Source organism: Hemiscyllium ocellatum, chromosome 10 (genome assembly GCF_020745735.1).
Source record: "Hemiscyllium ocellatum isolate sHemOce1 chromosome 10, sHemOce1.pat.X.cur, whole genome shotgun sequence".
NCBI lineage: Eukaryota > Metazoa > Chordata > Chondrichthyes > Orectolobiformes > Hemiscylliidae > Hemiscyllium > Hemiscyllium ocellatum.
Window position 1 is genome coordinate 73,657,411 of NC_083410.1, and position 25,011 is coordinate 73,682,421.

The 25,011-nt window shown below is 42.8% G+C and overlaps 1 protein-coding gene across 3 annotated transcripts in view; it reads right to left on the bottom strand.

The window, feature by feature from the left end:
* tmem181 (transmembrane protein 181) overlaps positions 1 to 25,011 on the bottom strand; it is a 398,388-nt gene that overhangs the window by 342,024 nt on the left and 31,353 nt on the right. Inside the window, exon 1 of one of the 3 annotated variants that reach the window (XM_060831605.1) lies at positions 13,439 to 13,515. The exons of 1 other annotated variant lie outside the window; for it this stretch is intronic. In XM_060831605.1, the coding sequence (XP_060687588.1) occupies positions 13,439 to 13,446 (8 nt within the window). In that variant the 5' untranslated portion in view covers positions 13,447 to 13,515. Of the gene's footprint in view, positions 1 to 13,392; positions 13,516 to 25,011 lie in introns of those variants that run through there. One more of the 3 variants, XM_060831606.1, reaches the window with a different exon arrangement.

Sequence of the window (25,011 nt, forward strand, 5' to 3'; positions counted from 1 at the left end):
ATAAATGGGGTTAATAATTGCAGATGTCCACCAGAGCTGGTTTGCAATCAGAATATTTTTATGTTTGTACCCAATATAAAATATGGAAAAAAAACCCATGCTGAGACATGGAATGAAACTCCTGACTTTGGATACTTGCTGGAGTCAAACAACCTCAATGGAATATGAAGCAAATGGACAGCAGAAGACATTGGACGCTGGGTTGTTGATCACTGGTTGTCTCAGCAATAACGAGCAAGCAGCAAAGCAGATTGAGATATATATGCTGAAATACAGACAAGTGATAGCAAGAATCTAGGACCTAGCAACAGAACAAAGAACTCTAAAGACTGATCACCTGTAATATTCTGTATAAGTTGTAAGCACTTTTATTTTATTAGTTACTTATTAATGTTATAATACATGCAATCCTTGGTAAATTAGTCTGTAACACAATAGTTATGCAAGTTAAAGATAAGAGACAAAGGTTAGCATAACATGAATATGCACTTCACAGCGTTCCAGGCTCAACTTAAGAGTTCAACAACTTCAAGCCATGAACTTTATCCTTTGGAGGGATACCTCTTCCCCTGTATCTGTCCAGTGTTTTCATGTTTCTATATTCAATCAGAGTTTTTAAAAAATCACAACATCAGGTTATAGTCAACAGGTTTATTTGAAATTTGAAAGCACTTGCTTTTGGAGAGCTGCTCCTTCATCAGGTAGTTAACCATATATAACTTGTTGGCCTATAACTTGGTGTTGTGTGATTTTTAAACTTTGCCTGCCCCAGTCCAACACCGGCTCCTCCACATCATTTTCAATCAGCACCGACCTATATTACTATTCTCTGCAGCTGGAGAACAATATTGTGATTTTTCTCTCCAACTATTACCACTCCATAGTCCTTCTATTCTGACACCTTTGATCTCTACCCTCTCATACCTTGGAACTTTCCCTGACCGTAGTTCCCTGACCAGTCGTTCCCCCTTTTTCCAAACAGCAAATATTCATCACATTCCCACTTCTTATCCCTTCCAACGAATCATACTTGTCTCGATATATGAACTTTCAAATTAGAATTAGATTTTATTGTCACATGTACTCAAGAATAACAATATGCAAGTACAGTGAAGAGTGGGAGAAAGTGAGGACGGCAGATGCTGGAGATCAAAATAGAGAGTATGGTGTGGGCGGCACGGTGGCACAGTGGTTAGCACTGCAGCCTCACAGCGCCAGAGACCCGGGTTCATTTCCCCCTCAGGCAACTGACTGTGTGGAGTTTGCACGTTCTCCCTGTGTCTGCGTGGGTTTCCTCCGGTTTCCTCCCACAATCCAAAGATGTGCAGGTCAGGTGAATTGGCCATGCTAAATTGCCCGTAGTGTTAGGTAAGGAGTAAATGTTGCGCTTTGGCGTGTCGGTATGGACTTGTTGGGCCGAAGGGCCTGTTTCCACACTGTAAGTAATCTAATCTAATCTAATCTAGGTCAAGCAGCATCCCAGGAGCAAGAGAATCAACGTTTCGGGCATAAACCCTTCATCAGGAAGAGTGTATAAAGTAGCCATTCTCCAGCGCCATTTTGATTACAAAACTGGAATGTTAAAAAAAATTGAAGAGCCAAAAGGTAAGAAAATTTCTAAATCGTGAAGTCTCAAGCTTTGTTTCGATAAAGGTTTTGGAATGCTCAGCATGCTCTCGGTCCCACCCACGGCTTTGAGTCTGCATCAGCCTGCAAGTCTCGTGTCGATCGCTGGGAGGAGCTGCATTCTGTTGCCACTGTAGATGTCACCACCACCTTCAATCGCTGGGAGGAGCCATTCCACTACTGCATCCAACCGCTGGGACCACCAACAAGGGGCCACCATTATGCCAAAGATATGCTCTCTATACAAATGTCATGCTGCCGCTGGCTTCGGTTGCCAAGAGGAGCTCGGGAGCTACCTTCGATCCCACCGCCACTCCAGTCACTGTGAGGCTGCCACCATTCTGCGCACAAGACACTGTCGCTGCCGCCAAATTGTCACAAAAAGCTTTAAAGAAAAGCAAATGAAAAGAAAACAAAGAGCAAAGTAAAAAGAAAGCAAACAGGAGTAGACAAGCCCCGGGGTCAGCCCTGCGACTTCGCCAACTCGAGAGAAACATAAATTTTCTTAATACATGTTGGCAGACGCGAGTTTCTCCAGTTCTTTCTGTTTTCATTTATTATCTTACAAATTTCCCTTTATTCACTTCACTGGTCAAGCGTTGAGAGAGGAAATTGTGACATCTGCTGTCAGACAGAACCTAAACATCTTGAAACCAGGTGATCACAGACAACCAGGATGAATTTGTACGGAAGCAGAAATTGCTGGAGAAACTGCAATTTTTGTTTGTTTCAGAACCTCCAGCTTTTGTTTTAGATTAGTGATGAATTTATACAGGATAGATGATGGCTGATGGACCTTATTCATTTTGTTTTAGGGATTTGCCTGAAGTAGTGGGAATATCAATGAATGTTATAATTATTCCAGACTGTATGGGATGAAGTCCCCAAAAGAGAATTTTAGCCACAGTGGAAATCTATGGAATTGAGGCTCAGTTTGGAAATTGATTAAACACCAGGAGACAATCAAATCCAAATCTCACTTGCAGTGTCTGTAGGGATCAACATTGCAGTGTCAACATTTCACCATTTTGATTAACTATAATCCTATTATTTGACATGACCTACCTTTCACAAAGCCACATAAGTTTCTCCCTGATCAGCTAGTTTCAAGACGATCAGTCACCTTAATTATAGATTCAAGCAATCTGAAGATTCCTGATGAAGGGCTTATGCCCGAAATGTCGAATTTCCTATTCCTTGGATGCTGCCTAACCTGCTGTGCTTTAACCAGCAACACATTTTCAGATCTGAAGATATTAGGCAAACCAAGCAATAAATTCCTGGTAACAAAAAAAAATTGCAATACTGGAAATCTGAAACAGAAATAGAAATTGCTGGAGAAACTCAACAGGTCTGACTGCATCTGTGAGAGAAAGCAGAGTTTATTGTCTCAAGTCCAGTAACCCTGGACACCCTAGTTTCTTTTTCTCACTGTTCTTAAGTAATGGGAGTTCTTAAAGAGAACTGTGGAAGATTAGCAAATGACACAAAGAAGAGCAGCATTATCAGCAGTGCAGGTTGAACTATAACATTATAAGTAAGTGTTCATAGATTAGATGACTGGCCAAAATTGTCACAAATGGATTTCAAAGTAGGCAAACATGAAAGCATCCACTGTAGAACTAGAGGACAGAGATGGTAAAAAGTGAGAAAAAGTGGGAGGTGCAAACAAATTCTGGAACATGCCACAAAAATGGGTGAAAAAACTTATGGAATACTAGGCTTTATATGTGGAGGGGCAGACTTGCGTGCCAAATGGTATACACATTGCCTGGCACTTACTATTCCCAAACCTAGGGAGGGATAACATTGCAGCAACTCATTGATGCTTTGTTAGCATCATTCAAAGCGACAAACTACCATCTAAACAGACAAGTAACAGCAGGGGAGCATCAACTGCAAGTTCCCCTCCAAACTACCCACCATCCTGACTTGAAGTCACCTTTCCTTCACAGTTACTGGATCAAATTCTGAAATTCCTTCCTTAAACAGCAATGCGTCTTGACATCCCAAAGACTGTCTGCATTATCACAGATATTTTGAAGTGTGAATTTGCTGTGTTTGTAGTGAATTTACTCTATCATACAAAGTTAAACATGCCCACTGTAGTCCAAGTTCACTTTTGATGAGTAAAGTATTAATTACTGTTATCCAAAAGCAAGGTAATGAGTGTTCAGGAGCAGCATGTTCCTGTTAGTTTGAACACTGGATGACTTATGATATCCAGGCACTGGCCAAAATAAGAAAGGGGGTATATGTCAGGGAGAGGCAGCTGGGATCAAGTAAATCCCTTGAGAAGTAAGGGGATGCAGGTGTACAAAACAAGTGACATGAGATAGCTTTAGCAGTTAAAGTTAAAGAGAATCCAAAAAAGATTCTAAAATATACGAAGGGCAAAACACTAACTAGGGAAAGAACTATCGCCCCTTAAAGATCAAGAGGTCATCTATGTGTGGAGTCACAGGAGGTGGATCAGATCCTAAATGAATATTTCTCATTCAGTATTTATGTGCAGAAACATGTGGAAACTAGGGAACCAGTCGGGGGGGGGTATGTGTGCGTGTGTGCTAGCGATGTCTTCAGAAGAGTCACCCAGACAGAACAAAGCTGCTGGAGGTCTCAAAGCATTAAAAAAAGTAGATCAATCCCTTGGACCTAAATCAACTGTATCCCAGGGAAGCTAGGGAAGAAACTGCAGGGTCCTGAGCAAGCATATTTCTATCATCAGAACAGAGGTATGGGAAGACTGGAGGGTGGCTAATGTTGTACCATTATTGAACAAAGGCTGCAAAGAAAAGCCAGGAAACTACAGACCGGTGATCCTGATGTCAGTGGTGGACAACTTTTTGGACGGGATTCTGAGAGACAGGATGCTAGTGAGATTTGAGAAGATTAGTAGCTCAGGTTTAGGTTCTGGATGTAGTTTTGCTCACTGAGCTGGAAGGTTCATTTTCAGATGTTTCATCACTATGCCAGGCAACATCTTCAGTGAGACTCCAGATGAAGCACTGTTGTGTTTCCTGCTTTCGAATTATATGTTTGGGTTTCCTTGGATTGGTAACGCCATTTCCTTGGATTGGTAATGCGTTGACGCCATTTTCTGTTCTTTTTCTCAGGGAGTGGTAAATAGGATCCACGTCAATGTGTTTGTTGATAGAGTTCCAATGGGAATGCCATGCTTCTAGGAATTCTCGTGCACATCTGTTTGGCGTGTCCTAGTATGAATGTGTTGTCCCAGTAGAAGTGGTGTCCTTCCTTATCTGTAACTAAGGATACTAGGAAGAGTGGGTCATGTCATTTTGTCGCTAGCTGATATTCATGTATCGTGGTAGCTAGTTTTCAGCCTGCTTGTCCAATGTAGTGTTTGTTACAGTTCTTGCATGGTATTTTGTAAATGACATTAGTTTTGCTTGTTGTCTGTAGCCCACAAATGCACTAATACATTAAAACAGCAACTAATGAACTTGAAATACTCGATACAGACAACAAGCAAAACTAATGTCATTTACAAAATGCCGTGCAAGAACTGTAACAAACACTACATTGGACAAACAGGCAGAAAATTAGCCACCAGGATACATGAACAACAACTAGCCACAAAATGACATGACCCTCTCTTACTACTATCCTTACATAGAGATAAGAAAGGACATCACCTTAGACTGGGACAATACATCCATCCTAGGACAAGCCAAAACAGACACATGCACGAGAATTCCTAGAAGCATGGCATCCCAACCAGAACTCTATCAACAAACACATTAACTTGGATCCCATTTGCCACCCCCTGAGAAAAAGAACAGGAAATGGTGTCAATACAGGAAATGACATTGCCAACCCAAGGAAACCCAAACATATAAATAGAATGCAGGAAAGCAGTGCTTCATCCAGAGGATCACTGAAGATGTTACCTAATATGGTGATGTAACATCTGAAAATGAACCTTCCTGCTCAGCAAGCAAACCTACATCCAGAGAATCTACATGCATTTGGAAAGACACTGATCATGAATAGTCAGCATGGTTTTGTGGATGGGAAAGCATGCCTCACAAATTTGATCGCATTCTTTGAGGAAGTCACCAAGACAGATGATGGCAGAATTGTAGGCAATGTCTACATGAATTTTAGCAACACTTTCACCAAGTTCCACATGGTAGACTGGTTACTAAGACCGGATCACTTGGAATTCAGAGACAGCTAGCCAACTGGATATAAAATTTGGGTGACAGAGATTGGTGGTCGAGGGTTATTAGAACATAGAACATAGAAAAATACAGCGCAGTACAGGCCCTTCGGCCCTCGATGTTGCGCCGACCGAAGCCTACTTAACCTACACTAGCCCAATAACCTCCATATGCTTATCCAATGCCCGCTTGAATGACCATAAAGAGGGAGAGTCCAACACTGATACTGGCAGGGCATTCCATGAACTCACAACTCGCTGAGTAAAAAATCTACCCCTAACATCTGTCCTATACCAACCTCCCCTTAATTTAAAGCTGTGTCCCCTAGTAACAGCTGACTCCATACGCGGAAAAAGGTTCTCACTGTCAACCCTATCTAAACCCCTAATCATCTTGTACACCTCTATCAAATCTCCCCTAAACCTTCTTTTCTCCAATGAGAACATTCCCAAGTGCCTCAGCCTTTCCTCATACGATCTTCCTACCATGCCAGGCAACATCCTGGTAAACTTCCTCTGCACCTGTTCCAGGGCCTCCACATCCTTCCTATAGCATGGCGACCAAAACTGCACACAATACTCCAGATGAAGCCGCACCAGAGTCTTATACAACTGCAACATGACCTCAGGACTCCGGAACTCAATTCCTCTACCAATAAAGCCCAGTACGCCATATGCCTTCTTCACAGCACTATTTACCTGGGTGGCAACTTTCAGAGATCTGTGTACATGGACACCAAGATCTCTTTGCTCATCCACACTACCAAGTAGCCGACCATTAGCCCAGTAATCCATCTTCTTGTTACTCCTACCAAAGTGAATGACTTCACACTTAGCTACATTGAACTCCATTTGCCACCTTTCTGCCCAGCTCTGCAACTTATCTATATCCCGCTGTAACCTGCCACATCCTTCTTCGCTGTCCACAACTCCACCAACGATCGTATCATCTGCAAACTTGCTCACCCAGCCTTCAAGCCCCTCCTCTAGGTCATTTATAAAAAATGACAAACAGCAATGGTCCCAAAACAGATCCTTGTGGAACACCGCTAGTAACTGCACTCCAAGATGAACCTTTACCATCAACTACTACCCTCTGTCTCCTTCCAGCCAGCCAATTCCTAATCTAAACCTCTAATGCACCCTCAATGCCAGACCTCCGTAATTTTTGCAGTAGCCTACCATGGGGTACCTTATCGAACGCCTTGCTAAAATCCATATACACCACATCTACTGCTTTACCCTCATCCACTTCCTTGGTCACCTTCTCAAAGAACTCAATAAGGTTTGTGAGGCACGACCTGCCCTTCACAAAACCATGCTGACTATCCTTGATCACATTATTCCTATCCAAATGTTCATAAATCCTATCCCTTACAATTCTCTCTAAGACTTTGCCCACAACAGAAGTGAGACTCACTGGCCTATAGTTACTAGGGCTGTCCCTACTCCCGTTCTTGAACAAGGGGACCACATTCGCTATCCTCCAGTCTTCTGGCACTATTCCTGTAGACAATGACGACATCAAAATCAAGGCCAATGGCTCCGCTATCTCCTCCCTAGCTTCCCAGAGGATCCTAGGATAAATGCCATCAGGCCCAGGGGACTTATCTATTTTCACTCTTTCCAGTATTCCCCAGACCTCTTCCCTACATACCTCAAAGCCATCCATTCTAATTAATTGTGACTCAATATTCACATCAGCAACAATGTCCTGTTCCTGAGTGAATACTGACGAAAAGTATTGATTTAGTGTCTCTCCAATCTCCTCCGCCTCCACGCACAACTTCCCACTATTATCTTTGACTGGACCGATACCTACCCTAGTCATCCTTTTATTCCTGACATATCTATAGAAAGCCTTTGGGTTTCCCTAATCCTACCAACCAAGGACTTTACATGTCCCCTTCTCGCTGCTCTTAGCTCTCTTTAGATCTTTCCTGGCTACTCAACCGCCCCAATTGAACCTTCACGCCTCTTTACATAGACCACCCTCTTCCCTTTTACAAGGGATTCCAATTCCTTATTAAACCACGGCTCCCTCACAAGACCCTTTCCTCCCTGCCTGACAGGTACATACTTATCAAGGACACCCAATAGCTGCTCCTTGAACAAGCTCCACATATCATTTGTGTCCTTCCCTTGAAGCCTATTTTTCCAATCAACACATCCTAAGTCATGCCTCACCGCATCATAATTTCCCTGCCCCCAGCTATAACTCTTGCCCTGCAGTGCACACTTATCCCTCTCCATCACTAGAGTAAAAGTCACCGAGTTGTGGTCACTGTCCCCGAAGTGCTCACCTACCTCCAAGTCTAACACCTGGCCTGGTTCATTACCTAGAACCAAATCCAGTATGGCTTCACCTTTTGTTGGCCTGTCTACATATTGTGTCAGGAAACCCTCCTGCACACATTGGACAAACACCGACCCATCTCACGAACTCGAGCTATAGCTTTCCCAGTCAATATCTGGGAAGTTAAAGTCCCCCATAACAACCTTCTACTTTCACTCTTCTCCTGAATCATCCTTGCAATACTTTCCTCTACATCTCTCGAACTATTAGGAGGCCTGTAGAAAACTCCTAACAGGGTGACCTCACCTTTCCTATTTCTAACCTCAGCCCAAATTACCTCAGATGGCAAGTCTTCCTCCATTGTCCTTTCCACCACTGTAATACTATCCTTGACAAGCAATGCCATACCTCCCCCTCTTATACCCCCATGTCTGACCCTACTAAAACATTTAAACCCTGGAACCTGCAACAGCCATTCCTGTCCCTGTTCTACCCACGTCTCTGTAATGGCCACAACATCGAAGTCCCAGGTACCAACCCACACTGCAAGTTCACCTACCTTATTTCTTATATTTCTGGCATTGCAGTATACACACTTCAAGCCACCTTCCTGTTTACCGGCACCCTCCTTCGAGATCGATGCCTTGCTCCTAACCTCCCTACACTCAAGGTCCTGTACCCTGATGCTACAGTCCAGGTTCCCATGCCCCTGCAGAGTTAGTTTAAACCCTCCCAAAGAGCAATAGCAAACCTCCCCCCAAGGATGCTGGTGCCCCTCAGGTTCAGGTGGAGACCATCCTGTTTATAGAGGTCCCATCTTCCCCAGAAAGAACCCCAGTTGTCCAGAAACTGGAATCCCTCCCTCCTGCACCATCCCTGTAGCCACGCATTTAACTGTTCTCTCTCCCTATTTCTCGACTCTCTATCACGTGGCACAGGTAACAAACCAGAGGTAACAACTCTGTTCGTTCTAGCTCTGAGCTTCCAACCTAGCTCCCTGAAAGCCTGCCTAACATCCTCACCCCTCTTCTTACCTATTTCGTTGGTGCCAACGTGGACCACGACCTGGGGCTGCTCCCCATCCCCCTTAAGGACCCGGAAAACACGATCAGAGACATCACGTACCCTTGCACCTGGGAGGCAACATACCAATCGTGAGTCTCTGTCGCCCCCGCAAAACTGCCTATCTGTGCCCCTCATTATTGAGTCCCCAGTAACTATCGGTCTACCTTTCTCCGCCCTTCCCTTCTGAGCAATGGGGACAGGCTCCGTGCCAGAGGCCTGAACCTCATTGCTTACCCCTGGTAAGTCATTCCCCCCCACAAGTATCCAAAACGGTATACTTGTATAAACAGCCACAGGGGGTCTCTGCACTGGCTGCTTCCTCCCAGTCCCCCTCACTGTCACCCATCTGTCTATAACTTTCGGAGTAACTACTTCCCTAAAGCTCTGCTCTATGACCACCTCTGCCTCCCGAATGATCCGTAGTTCATCCAACTCCAGCTCCAGTTCCCCAACACGGCCTTGGAGGAGCTGGAGATGGGTGCACTTCCTGCAAATGTAATCAGCAGGGACGCTAATGGCTTCCCTCACCTCATACATCTTGCAAGAGGAACATTGCACTGCCTTCGCTGCCATCCCTCTAGAAAAGGTAAACTTTAAAAGAAAACTGGATCTAAAGAAACAAACAAGCAAAATGCAGCACTTACCTGCTTACCACAACGGGTCTTATTATTAGGTTAGAGGAGGAGGGCAGGTGGGAGGCTCTACCCCTGTAGTGCCTCTGGTTCCTCTCCTGCACGCTTTTATAAAGAAAAAAAACCTTCCCAGGTAAGCTATTATTCAGTCTGGACACCTGTGGCCAGCAGTGTGTCACAGGGATCATTGCTGAGTCCACTGTTTGACATTTATATAGATTATGAGATTTTTGAAGGCATGGTTAGTAAATTTGCAGATGACACTAAAATTGGTGTTTGGTGGACAGTGTAAGTTATCTAAGAATAAAAGAGGATCTCGATCAACTATTGTAGTGGGCCAAGGAATGGCAGATGGATTTTAATTCAGATCAATGCAACAAACCAGAGAAGGACTTGCACAACTAAGGTTGGGCCCTGGAGAATGTTGTTGAAAAGAGAGATCTAGGGGTGCAGGTACACAGTTCCTTGAAAGTGGCATCACAGGTAGACAGGGTGGTGAAGGCAGCATTTGGCATGCTTGCCTTCATCAGTCAGAGCTGAAAATGTGTTGCTGGTTAAAGCACAGCAGGTCAGGCAGCATCCAAGGAATAAGAAACTCGACGTTTCGGGCATAAGCCCTTCATCAGGAAACCGGCCGCCCCGGTTAAGAAAGTAATTTTAACCGATTCATCAGTCAGAGCACTGAGTACAGGAGTTGAGATGTCATGTTACGGCTGTACACGATATTGGTAAGGCCATATTTGGAATACTTTGGATAATTCTGGAAGGATGTTATTAAACTGGAACAGGTGCAAAAAAGTTTTGCAAGGGTATTATCAAGACTGGAAGGTTTGAGTTATAAGACGACGCTGGACTGGTGGGAACCCTTATCTCTGGAGAATAGGAAGCTGAGGTTATGAAATCATAAGGAGCATAGATAAGCCAAGCTCTTTTACCCACTATAGTGGGTCCAAAACTAGACAGAATAGGTTTAAGGAGAGAGGGAGAAGATTTAAAAGGGTCATGAGGGGTAACCTTTTCACAAAGAGGTAGGTGCGTTTCTGGAGTGAGCTGCCAGAGGAAGTAGTAGAGTTGGGTACAATTAATAATTAAGTCAATTGGACAGGTACGCAGATAGGAAATGTTTAGAGAGGTATGGGCCATACACAAGGAAATGTGACTAGTTCAGTTTAGGAAACCTGGTCAGCATGGACGAGTTGGGCCAAAAGGCATATTTCCATGCTGTACAACTCTATAACCTATCCTGTTTTCCAAATCAACTTTTACAAAGCTTACACTCCGACTATGTCAGGCTTTAATAGAAGATTTTAAAAATATTTTCCCATTATTTCCCTTCTCATTTCTCCCCCACTATTTCTTTTTCTGGACTTGATACAACATTGAACTCACCTATTTTATCTCCCCTCTTAACCCTTGTGATATTAATTTTTACAAATCGTTCAACCTGATTGGTTAAAAAGATACTTAAATTTTGCTCAGTTCCTGTAGTTCTCTTTCCTTCGCTGTGCTGTAACTAACTTGCATTTAAAGTAACTAGACATGCCAAAATTTCTAGAATCAAAATGTCTCTTGCCCAAAGTCATTCAAGAAACCTACTTTCTGAACTCTCCAAGCCACAAAATGGTCCAGAAGATTCATTATTATGCAAAAACTGACACTTTCCATGAACCTCAGGTCAGAATAATACCACTCAAATTATTACATTTTTCCATTTTTCAAATCATACACTTCTCCACTAGTTACAGAATTTCCAATAGCATAGCTGTAGCATGATTAGTATGGAAATACGGAGGACCCAAAACAGCCATCATCTGTAAGGAACTACGTAGCTACAAAGTGACTTCAAAGTAATCAACTGATTTGAACTGAAGGACAAAAAAAAGCATGAAAGCAAAGTTCCCTGAAGCACGTCTGTTTACACTAAAATGATTTAATTTCGCTACAAAGATTCCACTCGTTTGGGGGATCAATAGTAAATTAACATGTTTATACATACAGTTCACCAAAATTAAATTACTGGATGATTGGAAGTATGGAAAATAAAGAACATGAAAGCATGGGAAGTGTTAAAGCATGAAGACCACTGGCGATCTGTTACAAGGGGTCTGTGAAATGCTAAACTAATCAAAAGGTCACTGCGGCAGGATGGGATAAGAATAGTGGAATGCTGCTACACCAATTAGCGGAGTCAGGTTGGGGCTGAAAGATCACGGTGGTGGGATGAGATAACAACAATTAGTAAAGTTAGCTTCGCCTGATACGTATCATCATGGTAGGTTGGGACAGGTCGTGACAATAAATATTTAGGATATGACATTAAAATATTTAATTAATAACTGGTAGAGTCAGCCTGCTTAAGACCCTTGTGGCAGAATGTGACATTAAATATTTATTCAGTGTCTAGCAGGGTCAGGCTGGGACAGGAGACCATTGCAGTAGATGGGGTGATAAAATCTCTAATCATGACATTAGAATAATATTTAGTAGAGTCTGGATGAAAGATAATTGTGGCAGAGATGATAGTAAAGTATCTAATTGTGACATTAGAATAATATTAAGTAGAATGTAGGAAAAGCTATAGTGGCAGAAGTCGAGAGATAATATGAACTTTATTGGTGTATTATACATCTGGAGTGAGGTAGTTCTGACTAACAGGTAAAAGGGTGAAGTGTGTTAGGTGAAGGGGGTAAATGTAGGGGAACGGGTCTGGGTGGGTTGCGCTTCGGAGGTCGGTGTGGACTTGTTGGGCCGAAGGGCCTGTTTCCACACCGTAACTATCTAATCTAAAAAAACAAATAACTGCAGATACTGGAAACCAGATTCTGGATTAGTGGTGCTGGAAAAGCACAGCAGTTCAGGCAACCTCCAAGGAGCAGTAAAATCAACGTTTCGGGCAAAAGCCCTTCATCAGGTTGAGCATGCTGATAAGCTAACAAAAACATGATAACAAAAAGGTATAGAGAGCCACAGACTCTGAGGTTCGGAGGCATTCAAGAATTCGCTCTCTCAGGGTCACGGTTTTTTGTTTGCAAATGAAAGACCTACTTCTTGCGGAACTCTCCGCGTCTCCTAACATTTTCTCCAGGATAAAAGAAACTTCCCATTCGCCGAAGGACAGTCGAAAAAAAACAAGCTTCTTATTCACGCAGACACAACCCCATTCACCCAACATACACTTGAAATTTCACAACAGCAACTACGAATACTGATAAGCACTTGTTCCCCAATTCGGAACTCTTTGCTGAATCCTAGAATTTCCTATCCAGTCCAAGTTGAGTAAAGCAGAACTTCCGGATGTAAATCCCAAAATTGCTTTTTTTATATATTAATTGGCCTCCTGATCTCCTCCAGAAGCGAATATTCCGTATGTAGCTTTTCCATACCACTTACTATTTCAGGACCACATCTGCAAGGCCAAAAACTGCAACCTCTCAATATTCAGACTTAATCCAGTCAATGATTTAATTTCTAAAACTTCAGCCCTCAAGAGTCATTCACCCACAGGCCCGGTTCACCAACAATCCGACCCCGAGAATCAAGAGGGCAAAACCACGGGACAGGGAATAGTCCTGTCCTCTAGTTCCACTCACCCTCTCCTTCACAACGCGAAACCCAATCTTCTAAATAAACACTTACAAGTCCATGATACCGAAGAAAATATTCTGCTGAAATCTAGTATTCGCCCTTAGTCCGGGCAGCAACGACCACACGCAAAAAGTACACACGTCAGACGCAGAGAACACCTTTCCGGCCAACAGCAGGCGCTACCCCGTCACGTGATGCCATGCTGCTGAAACTTCGTTTGTTAGAAATTGTAGAAAATGATATTAATTTTAACTTAGCCTAATAAGTGACGTTTTTGCAACTAATAAACAAATAGCAGTGAATCATAGAAATTTACGTACAGAGGTTAGACACTCAGTCCAAGGTTAGAGAAAAAAAACACTGCCGATGCGGAAATCCAAGGTAGAGAAGCAAGAGACTGGAAGAACGCTGCAAGCCAGGCAGAATCAGGGGGTGGAGAAGTCAACCTGTCGCAGGTGTAACCCAGGCCCACGGTTACACCTGAAACACTGCCTGGCTTGCTGTTTTCTTCCAGCCTCCTGCTTGTCTACATTCGGTTCAGGATTGTCTGTCTCAACCCCACCTTGGTCCCTAAACTATTGCAGGCACCTCCAAGTGAGAGGAGGTTATCTACTTCTACTTTTCAGGCAGATGTTTTAGCACCCCTCCATCCTTTTAGGGGAAGCATCCCAGCGTATCCCACAAATCTCCTTGTTAAAGGAAAAAAAACTAATGTCCTTTCCATCTATCCAGACCCTGGATATATTGTTATGTTATTCATAAAGAGCTGTAAATTAACAGTTTCGTAAAGGTAGAGATATCACTTGGGACCTGAGCAAGTGTATGCTTGGACATTGTGGGAAACTCGGGAAGAAATTGCAAAGCCCCTAGCAGACATATTTGTATCATTGACAGCCACTAGTGAGGTGCTGGAAGACTGAAGGATGGCTAATGTTATGCCATTATTTAAGAAAGGTTGCAAAGAAAAGCCAATGAACTACAGACTGGTGACCCTTACTTTGGGTTGAGTACATTGTTGGAGGGGATTCTGAGAGACTGGACCTACATGTATTTGGAAACACAAAAACTGATCAGCAATAATCATGGCATTGTGAGACATGATTTCCAATGCACAAATTTGATTCTGTTTTTTGAAGATGTGACCAAGAACATAAAATTAAGGCAGAGCAGCTGACATTGTTGACATGGACTTTAGAAAGGCCTTCAAACCATGTGGTAGACTGGTTAATAACTCAAATCATATGGGATCCAGGGAGAGTTGGCCAATTGGATTCAAAATTGAGGGTGGTGATGGCAGATTGTTCAGTTGGAGGTCTGTGATCAGCAGTGTGTCGCAGAGTTTGGTGTGAGGTCCAATTATATAAATGATTTGGAATGAGAATATAGTAGGCATGGTTAGTGAGTTTGCGATGACACCAAAAATGGTAGTCATAGAGTCAGCGAGATATACAGCATGGAAACAGATCCTTTGGCCCAATCCTTCCATGCGAACCAGATATTCCAACCCAATCTAGTCCCACCTGCCAGCACCTGGCCCATATCCCTCCAAACCCTTCCTATTCATATACCCATGCAAATGCCTCTTAAATGTTGCAATTGTACCAGCTTCCACCACATCCTCTGGCAACTCATTCCATACCTGTACCACCCGCTGCATGAAAACGTTGCCCCTTAGGTCCCTTTTATATCTTTGCACTCTCACCCTAAACCCATGCCCTCTATTTCTGGACTCCCCGGCCCCAGGGAAAAGACCTTGTCTATCTATCCTATCCATGCCCCGCAATTTTGTAAACCTCTAAGGTCACCCCTCAGCTTCCGATGCTCGAGGGAAAACAGCCCCAGCCTCTCCCCATAGCTCAAATCCTCCCACCCTGGCAACATCCTTGTAAATCTTTTCTGAACCCTTTCAAGTTTCACAACATCTTTCCGATAGGAAGGACACCAGGATTGCACACAGTATTCCAATAGTGGCCTAACTAATGTGCTGTACAGCCGCAACATGATGTCCCAACTCCAGTATTTAATACTCTGACCAATAAAAGAAAGCATACCAAACGCCTTCTCCACTATCCTATCTACCTGCGACTCCACGTTCAAGGAATCTGCACTCCCAAATCTCTTTGTTCAGCAACACTCCATAGGACCTTACCATTAAGTCCAACTAAAATTTGCTTTCTCAAAATGCAGCACCTTGCATTTATCGGAATTAAACTCCATCTGCCACTTCTCAGACCAGTGGCCCATCTGGTCCAGATCCTGTTGTAATCCTAGGTAACCTTCTTCACTGTCCACTACACCTCCAATTTTGGTATCATCTGCAAACTTATTAACTATACCTCTTATGCTCACATCCAAATCATGTATATAAATGACAAAAAGTAGATCCTTGTGGCACTCCACTGGTCACAGGCCTCCAGTCTGAAAAACAACCCTCCACAACCACCCTCTGTCTTCTACCTTTGTGCCAGTTCTATATCCAAATGGCTAGTTCTCCTTGTATTCCATGAGATCTAACCTTGCTAATCAGTCTCCCATGTGGAACCTTGTCGAACGCCTTACCGAAGTCCATTTAGATCACATCTACCACTCTGCCCTCATCAATCCTCTTTGTTACTTCTTCAAAAAACTCAATCAAGTTTGTGAGACATGATTTCCCACACAAATCCATGTTGACTATCCCTAACCAGTCCTTGCTTTTCCAAATACATGTACATCCTTTCCCTCAGGATTCCCTCCAACAACTTGCCCACCACAGACGTCAGGCTCGCTGGTCTATAGTTCCCTGGCTTGTCCTAATATGCTTCTAACACAGTGGCACCACATTTGCCAACCTCCAGTCTTCTGGCATCTCACCTGTGACTATTGATGATACAAAAATCTCAGCAAGAGGCCCGGCAATCACTTCCCTAGTTTCCCACAGAGTTCTCAGGTACACCTGATCAGGTCCCGGGGATCTATCCACCTTTATGCGTTTCAAGACATCCAGCACTTCCTCCTCTATAATGTGGACATTGTGCAAGGTGTCACCATCTATTTCGTTACTTTCTATATCTTCCATATCCTTTTCCGTAGTAAATACGGATGCAAAATACTCATTTAGTATCTCCCCCCATTTTTTGCAGCTCCACACAAAGGCCGCCTTGCTGATCTTTGAGGGGCCCTATTCTCTCCCTAGTTACCTTTTTGTCCTTAATGTATTTGTAAATACCCTTTGGACTCTCCTTTACTCTATTTGCCAAAACTATTTCATGTCCCCTTTTTGACCTCCTGATGTCCCTCAGAGTATAAAGGCAGTAGGAGTATACTTAAGGATTCACTTGATCTATCCTGTCTATACACTTCATTCTTTTTCTTAACCAAACCCTCAATTTCTTTAGTCATCCAGCATTCGCCATACCTACCAGCTTTCCCTTTCACCCTGACAGGAATATACTTTCTCTGGATTCTCGTTATCTCATTTCTGAAGGCTTCCCATTTTCCAGCTGTCCCTTTACCTGAGAACATCTGCCCCAATCAGCCTTTGAAAATTCTTCTAGGTGAAAGTGAGGACTGCAGATGCTGGAGATCAGAGCTGAAAATGTGTTGCTGGAAAAGCGCAGCAGGTCAGGCAGCATCCAAAGAGCAGGAGAGTCGATATTTCGGGCATGAGCCTTTCTTCAGGAATTGTCACGTTTCGGGCATGAGCCCTTCTTCAGGAATGACTAATTCTGTCAAAATTGGCCTTTCTCCAATTTAGAACTTCAAAGTTTAGATCTGGTCTGTCCTTTTCCATCACTATTTTAAATCTAATGGAATTATGGTCACTGGTCCCAAAGTGCTCCCCCACTGACACCTCAGTCACATTCCCTGCCTTATTTCCCAAGAGTAGGTCAAGTTTTTCAACTTCTGTAGTAGGTACACCCACATATTGAATCAGAAAATTTTCTTGTACGCACTTAACACTATGGCAGTCCCAGTCTATGTTTAAAAAGTTAAAATCCCTGACCATAACCACCCTATTATTCTTACAAATAGCTGAGATCTCCTTACAAATTTGTTTCTCAATTTCCCTCTGACTATTAGGGGGTCTATAATACCGTCCCAATAAAGGTGATCATCCCTTTCTTATTTCTCAGTTCCACCCACATAACTTCCCTGGATGTATTTCCAGGAATATCCTCCCTCAGCATAGTTGTAATGCTATCCCTTATCAAAAATGCCACTCCCCCTCTTCTCTTGCCTCCCTTTCAATCCTTCCTGTAGCATTTGCTTCCTGGAACATTAAGCTGCCAATCCTGCCCATCCCTGAGCCATGTCTCTGTAATTACTATGATATCCCAGTCCCATGTTCCTAACCATGCCCTGAGTTCATCTGCCTTCCCTGTTGCTCACCTTGCATAGAAATAAATGCAGTTTAATTTATTAGACCTACCTTGTCCCTGCCTGCCCTGACTATTTGACTCACTTCTGTTCTCAAATGTACCAGTCTCAGATTGATCTCTTTCCTCGCTATCTCCCTGGATCCCACCATCCACCTCCCCCCCACCCCCAATTTACTAGTTTAAATCCGCCCAAGCAATTCTAGCAAATTTCCCTACCAGTATATTAATCCCCTTCCAATTTAGGTGCAATCCATCCTTCTTGTACAGGTCACTTCTTTTCCAAAAGAGATTCCAATGGTCCAAATATTTGAATAAAAAAATGAGGTCTGCAGATGCTGGAGATCACAGCTGAAAATGTGTTGCTGGTCAAAGCACAGCAGGCCAGGCAGCATCTCAGGAATAGGGAATTCAACGTTTCGACACTCACTTCCCTCCAAGGCCCCAAGAGATCCTTCCATATCCGCCACAAGTTCACCTGTACCTCCACACACATCATCTATTGCATCCGCTGCACCCGATGTGGCCTCCTCTATATTGGGGAGACAGGCCGCTTACTTGCGGAACGCTTCAGAGAACACCTCTGGGCCGCCCGGACCAATCAACCCAACCACCCCGTGGCTCAACACTTTAACTCTCCCTCCCACTCCACCGAGGACATGCAGGTCCTTGGACTCCTCCACCGGCAGAACATAACAACACGACGGCTGGAGGAGGAGCGCCTCATCTTCCGCCTGGGAACCCTCCAACCACAAGGTATGAATTCAGATTTCTCCAGTTTCCTCATTTCCCCTCCCCCCACCTTGTCTCAGTCGGTTCCCTCAACTCAGCACCGCCCTCCTAACCTGCAATCTCCTTACCGACCGCTCCGCCCCCACCCCACTCCGGCCTATCACCCTCACCTTGACCTCCTTCCACCTATCCCACCTCCATCGCCCCTCCCCCAAGTCCCTCCTCCCTACCTTTTATCTTAGCCTGCTTGGCTACTCTCTCTCATTCCTGATGAAGGGCTTATGCTCGAAACGTCGAATTCCCTATTCCTGAGATGCTGCCTGGCCTGCTGTGCTTTGACCAGCAACACATTTTCAGCTCCAAAAATTTGAATCCTTCTCCCATACACCAGCTCCTCAGCCGTGCATTCATCTGCTCTATTCTCCTATTCCTAGCCTCACTAGGTCTTAGCACTGGGTGTAATCCAGATATTACTATTCTCAAGGGCCTCCTTTTTAAATTTCTGCCCAACTCTAATCTCCCTGCAGAATCTCAACCTTTTCTCTTCTTATGTCATTGGTTCCAACTTGGACAATGACCTCTTGCTGGCCCCTCTCACCCTGGAGAACATTCTGCACCCTGTCTGAGACATCCTTGGCCCTGGCACCAGGAAAGCAACACCATTCTGATTTTTCACTGCTGGCCACAGAAACATCTGTCTGTACCTTTGACTAGAGAGTCCCCTAACACAATTGATCTCTTGGAACCTTATTTATCCCTCATTGCATTAGAGCCAGTCTCCAGACCAGCAACTTGGCTGTTCGTGCTACGTTCCCCTGAGAATCCATCACCCCTTACATTTTCCAAAACAGCATACTTGTTTTAAATGGGTATAGCAACAGAAGGCTCCTGCACTAGCTGCCTACCTCTCTTACCTTTCCTGGAGTTAACCCATCTATGTGACTGTATCGGAGACTTTCCCCCCTTCCTATAACTGCCATCCATCACATACTGTTGCCGTTGCAAATTCCTCATTGCTCCTAACCGTCTCTCCAACCGATTCATTTGACCTGATAAGATTCACAACCAACAGCATTTATTGCAGATATAATCCACAAAAACCCTTAAACTCTCTTTAAACTCCCACATCTGACAAGAAGAGCATATCACTCTACTAAAGGCCATTTTTGCTCCTTCACAATCTATAGACCTAGAAAATAACACTGTCTTATTCCTCTACAAAACACTGCCCCAGGTTAAATTAATGGTTATGGCTTATATTTTAAGTTTACTCAACAGACATTTCTCAAAAAACATGTCATCAAGAAGGAATCCACTCTACTCACTTCTGCAGACTTTCTATAGGTCCCACTTAAAAACAATACACTTATCCACTTCTGTGCTGTGAACTTCACCCAAACAGTTCCTCCAAGATCAGTTGTGAATTTCACTGTTTGTTAATTTTCCCAGGCGCACTCCGATGTCCAGCGATACACGAATTCAAACAACAAAGGCAGTGATTGTGTAGGTTCACTGCGGTGTCAGTTTCTTTCTCTCTCTTTCTCTCCTGCACTGACCTCACCATGTGCTTCCTATGTTTGTTCTTCTCCCTTTTAAAACTGCTGTTGTTTTGATTTTTTTTTTCCAAGTTCCAAAACAATGCAACAGCATATAAAATAGTAATTGCTGCTCCTGGAATTCGAGGAAATCACCTCCAACACCTAAAATACCTCAATATAAGGAGCAGCTGTTACAGCCAGAAAGTTTTCCCATCCTCCATCTTGGATTACCCAGAATCCTACATATAATGGATAGTGAAGAAAATTCCCTAAGAATTCAGGGAGATCATGATTAATTAGGCCAGTGGACCAAGGAATGGCAGATGGTGTTTAATTCAGATAAAGTGAGGTTGCATCTTGTTAAGTCAAACCAGGGAAGGACTCACACAGTTAATGGTAAGACCCTGGAGAGTGTTGTTGAACAGAGAAACTTAAGGGTGCAGGTACATAGTTCCTTGAAAGTGGCATCACAGGTAGACAGGGTAGTGAAGGTGGTGTTTGGAATGCTTGCCTTCATTGGTCAGAGCATTGAGTATCGGATAAGGACATTATGTTCTAGATGTATAAGACATTGGTAAGGTCACATTTGGAGTGCTGTACAATATTCTGGTTGCCCTGCTATAAGAAGGATGTTATTAAATTGGAAAGGGTGCAAAATGGATTTACTTTTATGGTCGGCACTGCTGTCTCATAGCACACGAGATCTGGATTTGATTTTCTCTCGGGAACCTGTCTGTCTGGAGTTTGCACATTCTCCCTGTGTCTACAGTGGGTTTCCTACAGGTGGTCTGGTTTCTTCCCACAGTTCAAAGATGGACTCTGTGGATTGGCCATGCTAAATTATCCATAGTGTCCAGGAATGTGCAGGCAGGGTGGATTAGTCATGGAAATGCAGGTGTGGGTCCCCTCTTCCGAGGGTTATTGTGGACTCAATGCGCTGAATGGCCTTTTCTCGAGCTGTAGGGATTCAATGATTCTACAAGGATGTTACTGAATCATCAGGTTTGAGTTATCAGGAGATGTTGAATGGGTTGGGACTTTTTTCCTGGAGCGTGGGAGTCTTAGGTGTGACCCGAGACAGGTTTATAAAATCAAGAGGCATAGATAAGGTGAATAACCAAGATCTTTTCCACAGGGTATGGAAGTCCAAAACTAGAGGTATGGGTTTAATGTGGGAGAGGAACAATTTAAAAGGGACCTGAGGCGCAACATTTACACACAGAGAGTGGTGCTTATATGGAACGTGCTGCAAGAGAAAAAGTGGCAGAGACTGGTACAACTGCAACATTTAAAATACACTTGCACAGGACATGTGATAAAGTATAGTGGAATCACAATTGAAAGCAACCATTTTCAATCTCCATCTGGCAATAGTAATTTGTCTTAAGTTTAAAATGGCCACTGCAGTCGCAGTGACCATGAGAATGAATGTAAGAATCTTGGCATAACCTTGCAGCTGTGCTTTCTCACAGAACCTAAAATGAATAAAATAGTGTTTAGCTTTATCTGCTATGGTGCAAGAGAAAGGCACCAGATGTAGAAACATTTTAAATCTATAGCTATGTCTGATACATGAGAATAAGACTAAAATGTATTGCTAATTATGAGAACTTAGAGAAAAAAAAGTTATACAGTGTGGGAAAGGGAACATGTGAGAATGTAACACAAATAAAGGCTATAAAATATGCTGCCTTCTTGCTAAAATTCAGAGGTCTCTCAGTAGTCCATCCAGATACATCTTGATTGATACTCTGGATGATAGAGTATCGATCAATTGATCTCTCGGCCGGCTTGATAACAATAAAAGAGTGCTATTTTGCAAACTATGAGTGGTCCGAGAATTTCTAAGTTTACACACGGAGCGGAAAGGTTTAGATTAGATTAGATTCCCTACAATGTAGAAACAAGCCCTTCAGCCCAACCAGTCCACACTGACCCTCTGACCCATTTCCCTCTGACTAATGCATCTAACACTATGGGCAATTTAGCATAGCCAATTCACCTGACCTGTACATCTTTGGATTGTAGGAGGAAACCGGAGCACTGGAGAAAACCCATGCAAACACATGAAGAATGTGCAAACTCCACACATACAGTCGCCCCTGGCTGGAATCAAACCTGAGACCCTGGTGCTGTGGAGGCAGCAGTGCTAACCACTGAGCCCTTGTGTTTAGAGGGATGAGCCAAATGCAGGCAAATGGGTTTAGTTCAGTTTAGGAAACCTGGTTGGTATGCCACAAGTTGGACCAAAGGGCTTGTTTTCCTACTACATGAATCTATGACACTTAAATGAGCATACATCCTTGACAACCACATTGATACAATGGACTGGACCTTAATGCAGCAGTCAATCTACTAGCCAAATGGACATCTACAGAAGTACATTTGGTGAAGTTCCAATGTTTTGAGTGAAAAGTGATTACTTGTGTCTTCAGTATGACATGTTCCTATGAGTTACAAGTATAGTGGCAGCAATTGTGGTTAAAAAAAATTAAAGAAATTTAGAAAGAAACAACCCCAAATAGTAACTACATGGCATATGTAGGAAGATACATGGGTTCTTATCAGAAATTTACAGCAATAATAATGGGTGATTTAAACCTACATATGAATTGGAAAACAAAAATAGTCTGGAAGATGGATTCATAGAATGTTTCCCAGACAGTATCTTTGTACAAATATGCTAGTGCCAACTAAGGGCAGGTTGGATATTTTCCTAATTAACCTATTCAAAAGATAGCTCTAGTTACATAGCTCTAGACTTGAATACACGTCTCCCACCAAAGAGATAGGGACAGCACTACTGCACAACAAGAGCCCTCCCAAACAGTGGGCTATTCTAGACTCAGCAATGAGCAATGAGACAGGACTGATAAATCTCATAAAGACATCCCTTGAAAACAGTGATCATAACATGATTGAATTTCATATTCAGTGTGAGGGAGAGAAAAGAATGGATTGAACAGTTGAGTTTTAAACTTAAATAAAGGTAATTATGCTGATATAAAGATGGATTTGTCCAAAATAATTAGGAAATCTTGAAAAAGGGGTAGGCCAACAGAAATACAGTGGAAGACACTTGTTATCACACAAGTTGCATTTCAGTAAGAAAGAAATGAAAAATATGCACAAGTTTTTCCACTTCCTATTTTTTGACCTGCAGTATCGAAGAAGTTGGGTTTCTTTCACACACTCAGGTACAGGGTTAGAGGAATCTTGCAAACATAGAAGCAGACATAGAATCAGACATAGAATCAGCATATGCCATGTAGTTACTATTTGGGGTTGTTGCTTTCTAAATTTCTTTAATTATTTTTCAATCAATAACAACTTAAAAGTAACACAATTAAGGAATACCATTTTATCAATGTTGCTTTTAAAAATGGAATCCAAAATTCCAATGTTGAAGTTAGCCATCTGGAATCTTTTTCTATGAATGACTGATTGGCTCACCAGTTGTTGAAAAGTCTTTCTTCTTTAAAAGTCTTCTGAGAAGTTTCAAAAATCTTCTGAGAAGATTTTACTGAAACATGGCTTCTGCATCACTGTTTTGATTAAAGGGTGTTTTTCTTTGCAGAGTTCAGAAATGCAGGTTGGTGGCAGTTTTTTTTTACAAACCAGAAGCTTTTCCTTTCTTGCCTGGAGTTGAAATGTTGATAATAATGGATATTATATGGAGCAGTTCTGACCTGCTATTTCAGAATTGTAGCAGTAGAAAGACCATTAGGGTTTAATACTCCGGGGATCATGCAAAAGAGTCTCTGGGGTGAGGACACTAGATAGTTGTCTACAGTCCATTCCAAAAGTTAACCAGAAAGATATTTTCATATCTTATACGATGGGGGTCAGAAAGATGTGCTAAAATCTAACGTCAGACTAAGATTCTTCTATAGCCTCAATCAGGTAGAGTTGTCGAGGAAAACATATAGACAGATGATAGCATCCTTTCTTTTTAGACACACAAAGCGACTTAATTACTTGCAATGCAAGGAACACAACCTTAAAAGGGACAACCTTTCAGCAGTTACAATCATTTTTATATAAATCAATCAGGTATCGGTCCCTTCTTATTGACCAATAACGTATTGATTTTCAAGCCGTGGTAACATAATAGACTTATCACATTGAGCTTTGAGTACAGATGATTTACCTCAAATTTCTGCAGCATAGGTTGAATGTGGTCTGGTTTCCTGTTTTCTTGCTGAATTGGGATAAATTGTGGTAAGCCATCTTAGCTTGCCCATGTGCTTGTCTTCATGTTTCCTTGCATAAGTGGAACCAGGTCTGATTAACCTTAACATACTTTGTCTATGTGTTTAGCTGCACATTTACTGTGCCTATTCTCAAATAGCTTAGGTGACCTACTTTTATGTTCTAGCTCCACTTTTGAATCCTTCCACAGAGTAAACATGGTTTTGTGAATAAGAAACTTGGTTGTGTTCTTTGAGGAGTTAACAAACAACATGAAGAAAAGGGAACCTGTATAGAATCATGGAATCTCTCTAGGTGTGGTGTACTTAGATTTTGACAAGGTGCCATATAAAAAGTGATCAATTATAATAACATCCCTTAGAACAGAGAACATCTAGAACATAGAACAATACAGCACAGAACAGGCCCTTCGGCCCACGATGTTGTGCCGAACATTTGTCCTAGCTTAAGCACCTATCCACGTACCTATCCAATTGCCGCTTAAAGGTCACCAATGATTCTGACTCTGCCACTCCCACAGGCAGCGCATTCCATGCCCCCACCACTCTCTGGGTAAAGAACCTACCCCTGACATCCCCCCTATACCTTCCACCATTCACCTTAAATTTATGTCCCCTTGTAACACACTGTTGTACCCAGGGAAAAAGTCTCTGACTGTTGATGTAAAGGATAACACATTAATATATTGGTTAGCTAACAAGAAACAGGAGTAAACAAAAGTAGGCAGATGCAATTAAGGATAACCCCAAGGGCATTTTAGAAATATATTAAACAGCATTACAAA